Consider the following 12,844-nt stretch of genomic DNA (forward strand, 5'->3'; position numbering starts at 1 on the left):
AGCCCAGCAGCCGGCTTGAGGAGATTGCCCCTCAGGTCTGGGGTGTCTGTGCGTGCCTGCTTGCGCCCTGGGCCTGGGGGCGAGTTTGGCATTGCCCGCTCTGACTGTGGCTTTATCTGGGTGTGGGTTTGCTTTCTGTCAGCAGCACAGTAGAACTTGCACAGCCGGATGCGCTTTCTGCCTCAGCATCGGTCCCTCCTGCGTTCATGGGGTCTAACTCTCAACTTTCCTAAGGATCCTCTCTCTTGTGCTTTTTCTATTTCCACTACTCCGTGTTTTTCTATTGCAGAGTCTCCTGATGCTCATGGACAGCCCACTGAATCGAGCTGGTCTCCTGCAGGTTTATATCCATACCCAGAAGAATGTGCTAATTGAGGTCAATCCCCAAACCAGAATACCAAGAACTTTTGATCGATTTTGTGGTCTTATGGGTAAGTGATTCAAAGTTTATACCAGCCCCAGAATAATGCAAGAAGGTGATTAGGAGCGGAAGAACTTTGGGAAGAGTCAAAAAGTTATGCCAATCTTAAAAATGTGAAAGTGAGAAGAGACCAGAGAAATTAAAGTGCCGCCTTCTGAGTTCCAGGATGCGCAGTCCAGCTATGTGTTCCTTAGCGCAGCAGGGAGTGCCTGCACGTGAGACTGTGCTAGCAGCAAAAGGGCTTGCTGATCACTGTTCTTAGGACTGCTTTAGATGATGCTGGGAACACTAAAGGTGAACTTTCTACCCGTCTCAGCTCCGATCACTAGTGAAAGGATGGGATTCCTCCAGCAAAAGAACAGACAGCTTAAGTAATTCTCCTCTCTTCTCAGTTCAGTTGCTGCACAAGCTCAGTGTTCGAGCAGCGGATGGGCCTCAGAAACTGCTGAAGGTAAACATTCTTTGACTGTTCACAGGTAATGTCGCAACATTCCTCCTTTGCAGCTAGCAATGTAGGAATGACTTTTTTTTTTTTGTACCAAAAATGGACTTAGCTATGTGGCAGGATCTCTTACCTCTCTGCTCTTACTAACTTCCTGCTTTCTGCAGGTGATTAAAAATCCAGTCAGTGATCATCTCCCTGTGGGCTGTGTGAAGATAGGTACCTCTTTCGCAGCCCCAAAGGTGTCAGATCTGCGTGAACTGGTTCCTACAGCGAATCCAGTTGCCATTGTTGTGGGAGCTTTTGCCCACGGTTCGGTAAGTGCACGTATCCCTTATCTGGAGTTGTAAAAATCTTTTACCAGCGTTGATCTCAGTCTTGCTTTGAGTATGGGCTGATTTTTTTTTTTCTTCTGCTCATTTTTTTGGCTTGATCTTCCCTACCCCAGCCCACCTTTTCCCCCCCTAGGCAGGCTTGTCAAAAAAAGGCCCAAGGCTGCAACACTTGGAACTTTTCTGCCTCCCAAGAGAGCATTAGTGAGGGCTAACAGGGGTCCTGCTGTGCTTTTCCAGCCCTGGAGATGGGTGGGACTAAGTGAAAACTTGACTTGCAGCTTGATTTTTTTTTTTTTTTTTTTCCCCCTCCTCCCTCTCCTTCCCCAGGTCAATGTTGATTATACAGAAAAGATGGTCTCCATCAGCAACTATCCCCTCTCTGCTGCCCTGACGTGTGCCAAAATTACCACTGTCTTTGAGGAAGTCTGGGGAGTAGTATGAGCTGCTGCTGCTACTAGGGGTTGGGCTAAATGAAAAATTTACTTGCAGCTTGATTTTTTTTTTTTTTTTTTTCCCCCTCCTCCCTCTCCTTCCCCAGGTCAATGTTGATTATACAGAAAAGATGGTCTCCATCAGCAACTATCCCCTCTCTGCTGCCCTGACGTGTGCCAAAATTACCACTGTCTTTGAGGAAGTCTGGGGAGTAGTATGAGCTGCTGCTGCTACTGCTGTTGTGGTGGACCTCTATACAGTGACTTCACGTTCTGGAAAGGCTCTTACTTAGGTGCAACTTTGGACTCCTGGAAGGAAAAAGGCTTCAATTTCATCCTTGTGGCTTCTGGAGCGACGAGACTTTAAATGGACTGCCCCACTGACCCTTTTTCCTCCTATTAAAGGTCACTTTTGGTAAGAAAGAGTGCTTGTGTATTTTACTTTGTCAGGCAGGCTTGATCCCTTTATAGCAGGACGCAGCCCAAATTTGCCATGGAACTGAAATTCTTAGCTGTGCCCTGCTTACCCTGCAGCTGACGTTGCTCAGTCCTGTAGAATGACCATGCTCGGTGGTGTGTGACAGTTCACACCCCCACACAGAGGTGCCCAAGAGGAAAGGAGCTGAAGCTGATATGAAAAAGATCAGGAGCAATTTTTATCTTTGATGACAAACGTAGAAAAGTCAGAAGGTGGCTCCAATCCCATACAGCGCCTGCCGCGAATGTTTTTACAATCATCTGGTATCAGCAGAGAGACACGAGTGTCCACTGGAGGGCGGGCGGCAGAGAGATAAGGCAACATACAGAAGGTGGAGGACCTGGAAGGAGGCTTACTCCATCCCCTCCTTTCGGGTCTCTGACCCTGGGCTTTCTCTTTCCCCCTCCTCGCGTTGAGAAAAGTCATACTTCAACACAGCAAACTTGGCAGGTGATGCTTTGCTTCTGGAGTGTTAAATCAACTCCTACAAATGCACAGGTGGTACAATCTGAAAAAGAGAAAAGTGCTCCATTTGTTTCGGCTGATTTTCTGTTTGCCTTTCACCTTGGGGTGTAACGCCCCACTTCACTTCCTAGTCCAAGTGTGGAATTCTCTGTACCTCGGACAGCCTTACCTTTTGGCTGTTATTCTGCTCTTTTTAGCTTTTCTTTCCGTGGCACAATTAATCTGCGAATGTAAGGCAACACCAATAATAAGGTGAAGAACAACACGTGGCCGAAGAAATAAATAGACTTGTACACCTGTAAAGAGAACGGCAGGGTTAGATATCAGCAAGCCGCTTTGAGCTGAGAACATATGAGACGAGATGGAGGGAAAAGGGTTTGTCTCATGGGTTGTCCGTTTGTGGCTACTAAATACCTTCATCCATTTGTCCCAGGTGAAAAGGCAGAATGGCACCAAAGAGTAACCCATAAACATCCAGTGGTTGGTCTGCTGCAGCACGTAGAAGATGGGCCGCAAGGCAGTGATGGAGGCCAAAGCGCTTAGGAGAGGACTGTCCCGAACAAGGTTTATGACCTATGTTAAAGAGAAAACAGAATTCTCATTAGTTGGATGTCCTATGGCTGCATATGCGGGCTCTGGGGCCAAAGTTATCTACCCAGCTGTGTGAAACGAATTTTAGTAAGCCATTGGTCAAAAAGAGTAGCCAAGTACACCATCCTGCTCAAAGTCGTAGTTAAAAAAGCACAGTTTAAATATGGAACGTTGTTCTCTCAGTACTGGGAGATTTAGCAGAGGCATCTGGCTCATGTGTTTGTCCTACAGCCTGTCCAGCTGCCAAGCACTTTGGGTGCCCTCTACTCTCACGCCAAGTTCTCCTCTTCCTGTTGGCTTCTGCAATAAATGCATGGCTTGCCCACGCAGAAGCCAGCAACCTACTGAACTCTCTGAGAACAGAACCATATTGGTTTGCAAACCAATTCCAAAGTGAGCAGCTCTTTTCATATTTAACCCAAGTAAAGCCTTCAGCGTGGCAGTTTCCCCAGACTCCTAGGGAAAGGTTCACGCAGGCCACCCCATTCTGGTAAGACAGACAAAGCGCACCTGTCTTTCAACGATGACTATAAGCAACTCCATTTGAAAGCACACCAGGTAGCCAGAGTGCAGACCGTGCCAAATGGCCAGGAAGAACAGGGCCAGTGCCTGTGAGAGCAGTTTGTTGCCCAGGAACTTCAGACGCTTGAAGATGTAGCTAGAGCAGAAAAGAAACAAAGTGCTTCTAGTTTATTGTCTGTCCTCCCTTCTCCGTGTCAGAGATGCAAGGCCCAGGGGACCACATGCCTTTGGACACCCTGTGGTGACAGGAACGGCAGAGACAGCTCCCCTTACCAGGGCAAAATGTACCTCCGAAATGCCAGCTATTGGGCAGAAGTGGCTCATCCGACAACACACACGCAAATGATGCTTCACAGTTCAGTTGTGTGACCCAGCGAATGCCGAACTGAAACTCGGTTGAGTCACTGCATGGGCAGCATCGAGAGGCATGATGTTGGACCCAGCGGTTAGAGCCGTTCTGTGAGTGTGTGACCAAGCAGGCCGAGGGGCTCGCTGTCGGCCCGTTCTCTCCTCTGCCCTCCTGCTGCCATCACCTGCTTGCCTGTATTAACAACCTGCCCCTTTACAGGGAATGAAAAGATCTGTCTAACCCAGTAACCTGTTTCAAACGGCAAAGCAGCAAGACGTGGAAGAAAGTGTGTAAGAACTGAAAACCAGCAGATTCTTTCTCTAATGCTCCCTCTCAGCGCAGCACCTTGGTTCTGTTGACACAGACGCTACCGACCCATTATCGAACGGGAAGTTTGTCCTGCTCACCGGGCCACCCAAGCATTGGTGTTGATGTTGAAAGAAGCAATGGTCCCTGTGAACAAAGGTGTTGTCTCATACAGCCAGACCTTCATGTTGGCACAGGCATTCCACAAAGGCTTTCCACTCTGGTCCTTCCCGTTGTACCCCAGACCAACAAGGATGCAGACACCTTCCTGTGGAAAAAGATTCACAAGAAAGATGAGAGGAAAACATTGCCCTACCTCTTTTTTTTTTTTTTTTTCCGGCAAAAGTAGATCTGGGGAAGCTCTGACTCTCAGCGTGCTGAGTAAAGAGCATCACTCCAGGTGGAACAAGTGGATTAAAGACTGCCTGCGTTTCTGTTAGCTAGCCTTTGCTAACCTAAAGCAAGCTACACTGACCTGCACTGATCTCCAGATACTTGGATTACTTCCATTTAGCGCTAAGTCCAAGAACATTCTAACTAGCTGCAAAGATGCTACTTTGGTTCATTTGTCTTTCTGGAACGACATCTAGACTCACCGTAACAAGCCAGCAAGTTACGTATTTGTAGAGTATAATTTTGCCCCAGATCAATATGTAACCACAACGGAACCAGAAAGGCTTCTCCTGCAGAGATAAGAGTGAAACAATAGAAATGAAAACCTGAGTTAAGTGGCGATAATGACACAAGGCAGATGAGATCTCATCACTGACTGTCGTTCTAATCTGATGTCTGTGTTAAGACTGCTGTTTGGACTGCGCTGCCAGGCTGTGGGCTCACCCAAATTCACACATCATTCTCCTTCCTCGGGTAATGTTTGGCTGTACTGAAATAGGTACCTTGGTAAGACTCTGGGATTAACATACTCATTGCAGAACTGACACCTGCATTCATACTGACCCAGAAACACTGATAATCTGCAGGCAGGAATTCCTTATGAATAGTTTCCTAAAAATCTCAAAAGATTCTGGCAAGCCTTGCAGGTTACTCTAGTGAAGTTCTTTGCATGTAATGCTTAAATGGAGGTCATAAGAAGGTCGCTAAATAGATATGTTTCCAAAAACAGCCATAACATCTAAGATTAACTCTCTATTTGTAAAAGTTTTCCTTCATCTTAACACATTCCTCTTCTGCATCAAATCGAATCCGCAGGACAGGCAGTAAAGCCAAGTCAGCCGTGGAAAAGCTTACCACTAATTGCTGACTTATTTTTAAATTGAGGCAAAGTGAAAAAAAAATCCACTCTTGTACTTCCAGTGCCCACCAGAGAAATGGAATTCTTCCACACTCCAGAACTGCCAGATGAATACATACCATATAATCATCTGAGATGAGGTAGTCATCAGACACATACAGGCTTGACAACGTGTATGTTACTAGAAACAAGAGACCCAAACTCAGGCGCTTGAGAGCAGGCACAAAACTGAGAAAGAAAAATATGAAGGTGAAAGAAAAGCCTTCAAAAGAGACCAACAAACTCATAATTTTAAAAACAGAAGTGGAGAAGAGGAGGTAGGGGAGATAGCAATAGGAGTCACCACATTCCACTGCAGCAGATGCCTCCGTTTGGAAGCTGGGATACTAATATTACCAGGCTGGTACTGAGCCCGTAGTAAAGGTGTTAAAGGGTTGTTGACGCTCACGCCCTGGAACACTGCTAGGACATTAAGCAGAGAGTGATGGACAACTTTTGAAAGACTGCACTGTCTTAGGAACCACTTTTGGTTGCAATACTTCAGCGTCCAGGTAAGAAGGCACTCTGCTGCAGGAAACTTGTGGAGGATTCAGCATTCTGGGATCTTAGGAAGGTGAGGAGCTAAGTGGCTTTTCATTACCTATTGGGTCTCTGGCCTGGAACGTCAGTCATCTCACCCCTTGCCAGTTTCTGATAGTCTGTCATGGAGAACTGAGGCCCCACCATGAAGGCACCATAGAAATAGGAGAATCCTGAAACCTCCAGCAAGGTAGGAACTCCCCAGACAGCAAATCGGCGCTGCTCGGGGGTCAGGTACTCCTGCACCAAAGGGAGTGGCATTAACATCATCCTAGGGGATCTCATGCTAGCTCTGCATGCTACGTTCCCAGCCCACATCCTTAACAGTCCCAGTTTTTGCTCTCCATGTATACAGAACTTCCCCCTTCGCATCCCCACCCCCTCTAAAGAGCAACAAGATGCAGTGGTTCAGACCAGTTGCGCAGACCTCTATCCCCAGATACGCTCAAAACACGGAAGGGATCTATGGACACGCAGCCCTGCCAGCATTGCAGGCATAGTAAAAGCACTGCATCTGACCTATTCCGGTCCCCAACTGCATTTGCATGTACTCTCCCAAGACCTTTGTCCTACAATTCCTAGTTCCTGATGCCAGAATTCATAGTCTTTTGAAACTTCAGCTTAGGAAATTTCAGCTCAGTCTTATTTTCTTGCAGACAGCAGTGACTCCATGCATGCTTAAAGGCTCAGTCTCACCCCAAGCAGGAGATGGGGAACACAGATGCTGGGATTAGGATTAGGAGACTGTAGCAAGTGTTCTACCCTCTCCCACATATTGTGTAGTGCAACTTCTCTCACTGTTTCATCTGCTGTAAAAACAGGGCCCTAACAAATGGTAAAGGGCAACCATTCACAAGGATATGGTAAAAACAAAAAAACAAAAAAAAAAGAAGATGGGAACTGAGATCCAGTGCTGATGGTCTGCAGGTTAAAGGTACGCTACCCACAAGACACAGAGCGTTGGGGATTGGGAATCTAAGACAACAGAACTGGGGGAAGGAGATGGCGGGGAATTTGGAAGAGGGCAGAATAATATTCTGACATGATCTATACAAATTTTGTCCATCTTTAATCACTACTGTCTCTGTTCCAAATTATTTCTTTCCACTCCAGAATTCAGCGCCCTCAGACACTCACAGAGGCTGCCCTCTCGGCTATGGCTTTTACCAAACAATGAATGCCGCTTGCTAACTTGCATCCTTTGAACTTGATTTTCAGACCGGTAGCTCACTGGAATGGCAGAAACGGTGTATTACTCACCGGATCTTTTCCTCCATCATAGTAATCAATGGCCAGACCTAGAGGTGAGAAAAAATAATCTGAAGCCCTGAGATGGGCTGGTTGAGCTGAACAAGTGGTCCTCTCTCTCCTGAGGCATGGCTTGCAGAGCGCAAGAGGTAGGAGGGAGGTGTCACTCACCAATCAACTTGAGTGTCAAGACACAATGTGGCATTGTCCACTTGATGTCATACTGCTCTGTGGCTGTGCAGTAATATCCAGCCATAAGGTATGTCTGAAAGAAACCATTGTTTGGGTTATTCAAACTAATTCTTCCAGCTGGTTCTGATCTGTCTCCACTTTTCCACCCTCAGTTGCTACTGGGAAGCGCAAAAGTGAACAGGGAGCTCCCTTCTACATACTGATGCAGTAAGAAAGAGAGTTTTACCATCTGAAAGAAGAACGAGGTGAAGACGGCAGTGATTGTGCGACCCATTAGTCTCAGGATGAGGAACTGGATGAGGACACATAGCAGGGAATGAAAGAACTGCATCCCTGAGGGACGGGAAAGAGAGAAAGATTAAATAGAAATGACATCTTGCCACTACAGGTCCTCCCAAACCAGAGCGTGCCCTGAGGCAGGAAGCTCTCTCTTCCCAAACTCCTCTTACCAAAATTGAAGTAAGCAATTGAGAGTCCTGTGAACACATTGTAGAGGTGAATGAGGTAGGTCTCCTTCTGGAAGAGGAAGTAGCGCTGGAACAAGGCAAAAGGATATCCTGAGTAGAGGATGAAAAAATAAAAGATGAAAAGTTGTAAATTAGTGTAGACAAACATTTGTAATGGTCCAGATTACAACCTTCTTCAGCATGTTATCGGGAACATGGACTTGACGTAGCTACATCATCGACACAGGTCATGGCGTACATTCCCGATACTGTACTGCCATTACACGAGATAGCTGCCAGACGAATTACTCTGTACGTTACACAGAAGAAAATAATTTAACGGGAACGTAATTATATCAAACTTGACATTGAAGTGCAAGAAATTCCAGGATTGCAGTATCTGGCCTCATTCAATACATGAAATGGATAATGCTGAAATACATGAATCAGACTTTAGTCTTTGATTCATTTCCAAATTATGTGACAAATAGAGTGAATGTGGCAAGAAGGTAGATTTAAAAAAAAGAGGGGGGACGAATTTTTATGGTTAATACTATTACATTGTCCTAAAAAATTCAATCCCTGCTTGATGAGTTCTTGAGTTCTGTGATGCTGATGGGCTTTAACCCCAGAGTTCGGCAAGTGGCCTCCAGTAGTATACTATTTCTTTTCTAACTCTCCAGAGTTGCATCTGATTTGTGAACTACTGGGCACACACAGCTGTAACCAAAATCCACAGGGGCTACGCATGTAGTATTTTTTTTTTTAAAAATCGAAGTCAGAAGCTTTTCATATGGAGCAGCTAAGGTAAGTGGAAGGAGCTTTTTCCCTGCATTTTCTCTGTGTTAGCTCCTAGTCTTGGTTAGGAAGGACTCCAGATTATGCCTCTGTGGCTCTAGTCAGAAGCAAACATTTGTGAAACACTGTGGCAGTACAGTGAGAAGTGCCACGCAGAAACCCGTGACTAAATTAAATTCTGTCGTCTAGGTGAGGTTCACGTAGTATGCAACAAACATTGCAACATACTAGGCTAAGTGTACCATATTTTAACACATATTGACACAGGAAGCATTGTCCGTCTCAGGAGTTTGTGAAGTCTGTTCACGCAATTAGTATTTCTAAAGGCACGTGCACAACGATTGGTATTGGGATAGCAGAAGCAAAAGCAACTTCAGCGCTGGCATTTTGTAACTTATCGCTTTACTTCGCAAGCTGGCGTTCTTTTATCCAAAACAAAAAAAAGTCACCTAAGAAAAAAAAAATTAATCCCATCCCGCAATATTGGCATCCCCCCTGCTTGTTAGCCTGGCTGAAATCTCTGCTACTCGCACTGAAGGAGTAATAGGAGCAGTAGGTAGTCGTGTTTTATATGGAGCAGTAATAAAAGGTGATGAAACGCATGTTTTGCCCAGAAGTGTTTGATGGATGGAAGGCTTCCAATAAGCAAGGCCAAATCTAGTTACTACCGCGAGAGGAAATGAGAAACTCTGTCACGTTATGTAAAATACATGGCTTGCAGTCCGTCAGCGTGCACAGGCTGAGGTGTGACCAGAGCCATTTTAATGTCCCCTCCATGCCCCCAGATCCCAATCTTATGGGCTCCTTTCTAGATCCTGGACAGCAGCACGTTCTACTGAGCCCAGAGGTGTACCTGCTGCTTCTTGAAACTGAGCTGCTGCTCCCCACTTCCTCAGGCTCTTTCGGTTTTCCCTGCTCCTTGTTCTGCTCCTTCCTCCTTTTGTGTCCCGCACTGGCTTCCACGCAGCCAGCCAGTCCCACATACCACATCCCTTCGCCTGCAGAGCCTGGCAACCTTGCTCCTGCTCATCCAGCTTGCTCTTCCTTTCTGCAACGGCGGCTCCAAATTCCTTACCCAAACCATCCCTTTCCCTTCCTCCTCCCCCACGCTTTTTACATCGCCGCCTGTACTTCTGTCCCATTTGCCCCATTGCTTCCCTGAACACCAGCTGAGGGGGAAAGAGGGAATTGGCAGAGTTCACCACATGGGCTCTCTGGGGATACAGGAGTAACTCGAAGAATTAGAGCAATTCATGTGATAAAAAAAAAGAAGTAGTATTGTCTACTAGCCTTTTACTGAGAAACATACTGAGAAACATACAGACAGGGATTCCTTTTTCACATGTCAATTTTTCTTACTGAAGTTTAATAAACACATTAACAACTGACTTTGTGAAATGGAAAGTGGCAAAAAAATTACAAAGTGTTACCACCAGTTTAGATCAAAAGTTAAAATACTGAGGCTTACTGTGGAAAAACATTTTCCCCTTTTGAGCAAAGGGGAGAAAAATCAGGTCATTAAATACAGGCAAGGCACAAGGTATTGCTGCTTGTGAACATATACAGACTTAAACCCACATTTTCGAGGATTTTGCACTTTCTCAAAAATCAGGACAATCTTGCAAAATGTTCCATCTTCATTGGAAAAAATATTTGTTTATTTGCTCTAGCGATTTCTGTAGAGAGAATTAAACTGACTGAGTACTGTAATGTACCTTAAATTTCTAAAAGTCAGAAATTTTATTGCCAACTAGGGTTCCTCCTCCTTCAAAGACCTGTATCACTTGTCAGGCATATTCCTTTTAAGCTCTACACAGGAGATCATATCATGGTTTCAGTAATGAAAGGAAAAATGAAAGAAAAACTATTTTAAGCCTTTGCAAATAGGGAATTACTAATATGCACAGCATATATGTTATTAGAAAGCACACAAATTTCACACCTTGGTCTTGCACTACGTGGGTGCCATTCCAGTTCGAAAGTCACAATGTCAACCTAAATTCTGATATCCAGAGCGACTCACCAGAACTCTGGACTGCAGTTTAGGAGATAATTTTCTCAGTTTTACAACTGGGCCAGTTCCACACTGCAGATATAACCTTTAACCCCCAGATGGCGGTGGATACTGCCTGCCAATGGCCACTCTCCTGTGGCCTGTGCGCTTTCGAACACTCATCAATTATCTTCTAGATAACAAGCTGCTCCTACCAGTAACGATGGCACTATGCCTGCCCCACTATGGTGTTCTTGAAGCAGCCTGAATTAGCACAGCAAAATCAGGAGAGCAGTTTTTGATGTTATCGTTGCCTCCTGGCGAGCTTGCTGTCACGTTTCAATATGTCAGCGGGAGGATGTTTTGCTTTTGCCACTCAGAAGCAGCAGGACCGGAGTCCCTGCTCCTTGCTGCCCAGTGATGCTGCACAGCAGCTCCCAGTCTGCCAAACTCCTGCTTCATAGCTCCCTCAGGCAAAGCAGATCGACGCAAGAAACCGGCTGAAATAGTGCTGGAGAACACAGAAGGTGACTCCCTGATCTGAAGTAATTGTCCTTCTCTATGCACCACGGACTTGAACAGCAGTCTGCACACAGAGCTGATTTTTGCCTCTAGACGGAGTTTCTATAGAAGGGGATTAGCAATTGATATAAAAGGGACAAATGAGGTGAGACATGCTGCTGGAGGAGACAACTCCTCCTTAATTTTAACTTGACAGGAACAAGAGGATGATCTCTGGTTAAGAGATCCCTGGCGCTGGAAGGAAAGGACGAGGTCAGCTTCTTGGCCACAGCCATTTGGGGGAGTAACGGGCCACTGCACAACACCCAGGTTGTCCACAGAAACAAGAATCTAATTGAGCAAAAGTAGTAAACGAAGCTAAATTAGGCAGGAGGAAAGTTCTACTAATTCCAAGCAAAACTAGTGCTGTCAAGTTTGCCATCTTCTGCAATGGGTGATTAAGATGCCTGTCTGTCTTTTTCCAGAGATCAAGCTGCAAATCAGAACACCAGAAACATTCTTTTAATCTCTGCTCCCCTTATTTCCCTTTACAGGCGTTAGCTCTGTTTCATCTTCAAGAGAGCAGATCAGGTTATTTTTCCTCTTCTCCCTTTTGCCGATCAGTTAACTCCACCTTTCGTAACATCTAGCAAATCATTGGTCTCTGTTTTCTTACAAGAATGCTGAAACTAAAAGGAAGGGGCCAACAGGGAAAAGACATGTTAAAATATAAGCTTTACCTAATATTATGACTTCAAAGGTATTCTCAGCTTCTGTCTATAATACTGCAAAAGTCCCACACCTTGTTTAACACTGGGTGCACATACAAGAGTAGTTTAATTCAGCTCAGGAGTGTACTTTAAAGTCCACTTATGGTGCTTTAGTTTGCATAGCAGAACTGTCGTGTGAACATGGGAACTTCTCAGACGACACTGAGCTGAAAATGTGCTCCAATGGGTGCTCACTCCATATGACCGGACAAATCCAAAATAAATGCCCCAAACTCACTGGGTACTGCACACAAACAGGTCTGCTTTACAGATCTGCTCCTACTGCTTCGTTTTACATGCTAATGTAGATACGGTCAGTGTGCAGCATTACACAGCTCTCTTTTTTTTTTTTTTTTTTTAATTTAAGGAATAAGATGAAGTTAAGAGTTTAAACAAGACAGCACACAAGTGCTCTGTGACAGCGTTGGTTTTAGCACCTGTGACAAGATGGTGCTGCCTCTTACAACTTCTCCCACGTCTTACCCATTAAAAGCACTTGTTTGCCTCTCCTTCAGTAAGGTTCTTCCTCGGCTGACCAGCTGGGAACTTTATTTGGGATAAGTCATCATCTATAGGTGACCAGGGGAGAATTTCTCTGATCTTAAAAATCTCTGGGATGCAGAGAGCAAGAATAAGCAGAGGATGTAAAAAAACTGGTGAGAGGTAGAAGAAGAGGAGATAAGACCACTAACGAGCAGGGCAGCCAGTTTCTGGCATATATTCAG

The 12,844-nt window shown here is 45.4% G+C and overlaps 2 protein-coding genes across 3 annotated transcripts in view; one reads left to right on the top strand and one right to left on the bottom strand.

The window, feature by feature from the left end:
* Window positions 1-292: 292 nt before the first annotated feature.
* Window positions 293-2,042, top strand: EMG1 (EMG1 N1-specific pseudouridine methyltransferase). 2 transcript variants are annotated; one of them, XM_010134332.1, is made up of 4 exons: window positions 293-431; window positions 814-872; window positions 1,031-1,180; window positions 1,737-2,042. In XM_010134332.1, exons 1-4 carry the CDS (start codon window positions 299-301, stop codon window positions 1,848-1,850), a joined length of 456 nt encoding a protein of 151 aa, XP_010132634.1. In that variant the 5' UTR covers window positions 293-298; the 3' UTR covers window positions 1,851-2,042. The 2 variants fall into 2 exon arrangements, with proteins under 2 accessions (XP_010132634.1, XP_010132635.1); XM_010134333.1 differs by lacking the exon at window positions 1,737-2,042 and adding an exon at window positions 1,526-1,639 and having other exon boundaries at window positions 296-431.
* A 346-nt stretch (window positions 2,043-2,388) lies between these two features.
* LPCAT3 (lysophosphatidylcholine acyltransferase 3) overlaps window positions 2,389-12,844 on the bottom strand; it is a 12,825-nt gene continuing 2,369 nt past the window's right edge. Inside the window, exons 2-15 of the mRNA XM_010134334.1 lie at window positions 9,809-10,024; window positions 9,210-9,277; window positions 8,061-8,173; window positions 7,838-7,944; window positions 7,591-7,684; window positions 7,432-7,469; window positions 6,233-6,411; window positions 5,712-5,820; window positions 4,937-5,023; window positions 4,442-4,608; window positions 3,674-3,821; window positions 2,987-3,145; window positions 2,742-2,868; window positions 2,389-2,615 (exon numbers count right to left, since the gene is read on the bottom strand). Of these exons, the coding sequence (XP_010132636.1) occupies window positions 2,752-2,868; window positions 2,987-3,145; window positions 3,674-3,821; window positions 4,442-4,608; window positions 4,937-5,023; window positions 5,712-5,820; window positions 6,233-6,411; window positions 7,432-7,469; window positions 7,591-7,684; window positions 7,838-7,944; window positions 8,061-8,173; window positions 9,210-9,277; window positions 9,809-10,024 (1,602 nt within the window). The 3' untranslated portion in view covers window positions 2,389-2,615; window positions 2,742-2,751. The remainder of the gene's footprint in view (window positions 2,616-2,741; window positions 2,869-2,986; window positions 3,146-3,673; window positions 3,822-4,441; window positions 4,609-4,936; window positions 5,024-5,711; window positions 5,821-6,232; window positions 6,412-7,431; window positions 7,470-7,590; window positions 7,685-7,837; window positions 7,945-8,060; window positions 8,174-9,209; window positions 9,278-9,808; window positions 10,025-12,844) is intronic.

Source organism: Buceros rhinoceros, unplaced genomic scaffold (assembly GCF_000710305.1).
Source record: "Buceros rhinoceros silvestris isolate BGI_N320 unplaced genomic scaffold, ASM71030v1 scaffold28844, whole genome shotgun sequence".
In the NCBI taxonomy this organism is placed as follows: domain Eukaryota; kingdom Metazoa; phylum Chordata; class Aves; order Bucerotiformes; family Bucerotidae; genus Buceros; species Buceros rhinoceros.

Excerpts from the sequence above, each read along its gene's own strand:
- EMG1 (XM_010134332.1), top strand. The coding sequence starts at position 299 with ATGCTCATGGACAGCCCACTGAATCGAGCTGGTCTCCTGCAGGTTTAT. Across the intron at positions 432-813 it reads TCGATTTTGTGGTCTTATGG|TTCAGTTGCTGCACAAGCTC; the intron begins GTAAGTGATTCA and ends CTCTCTTCTCAG. Across the intron at positions 1,181-1,736 it reads GAGCTTTTGCCCACGGTTCG|GTCAATGTTGATTATACAGA; the intron begins GTAAGTGCACGT and ends CTCCTTCCCCAG.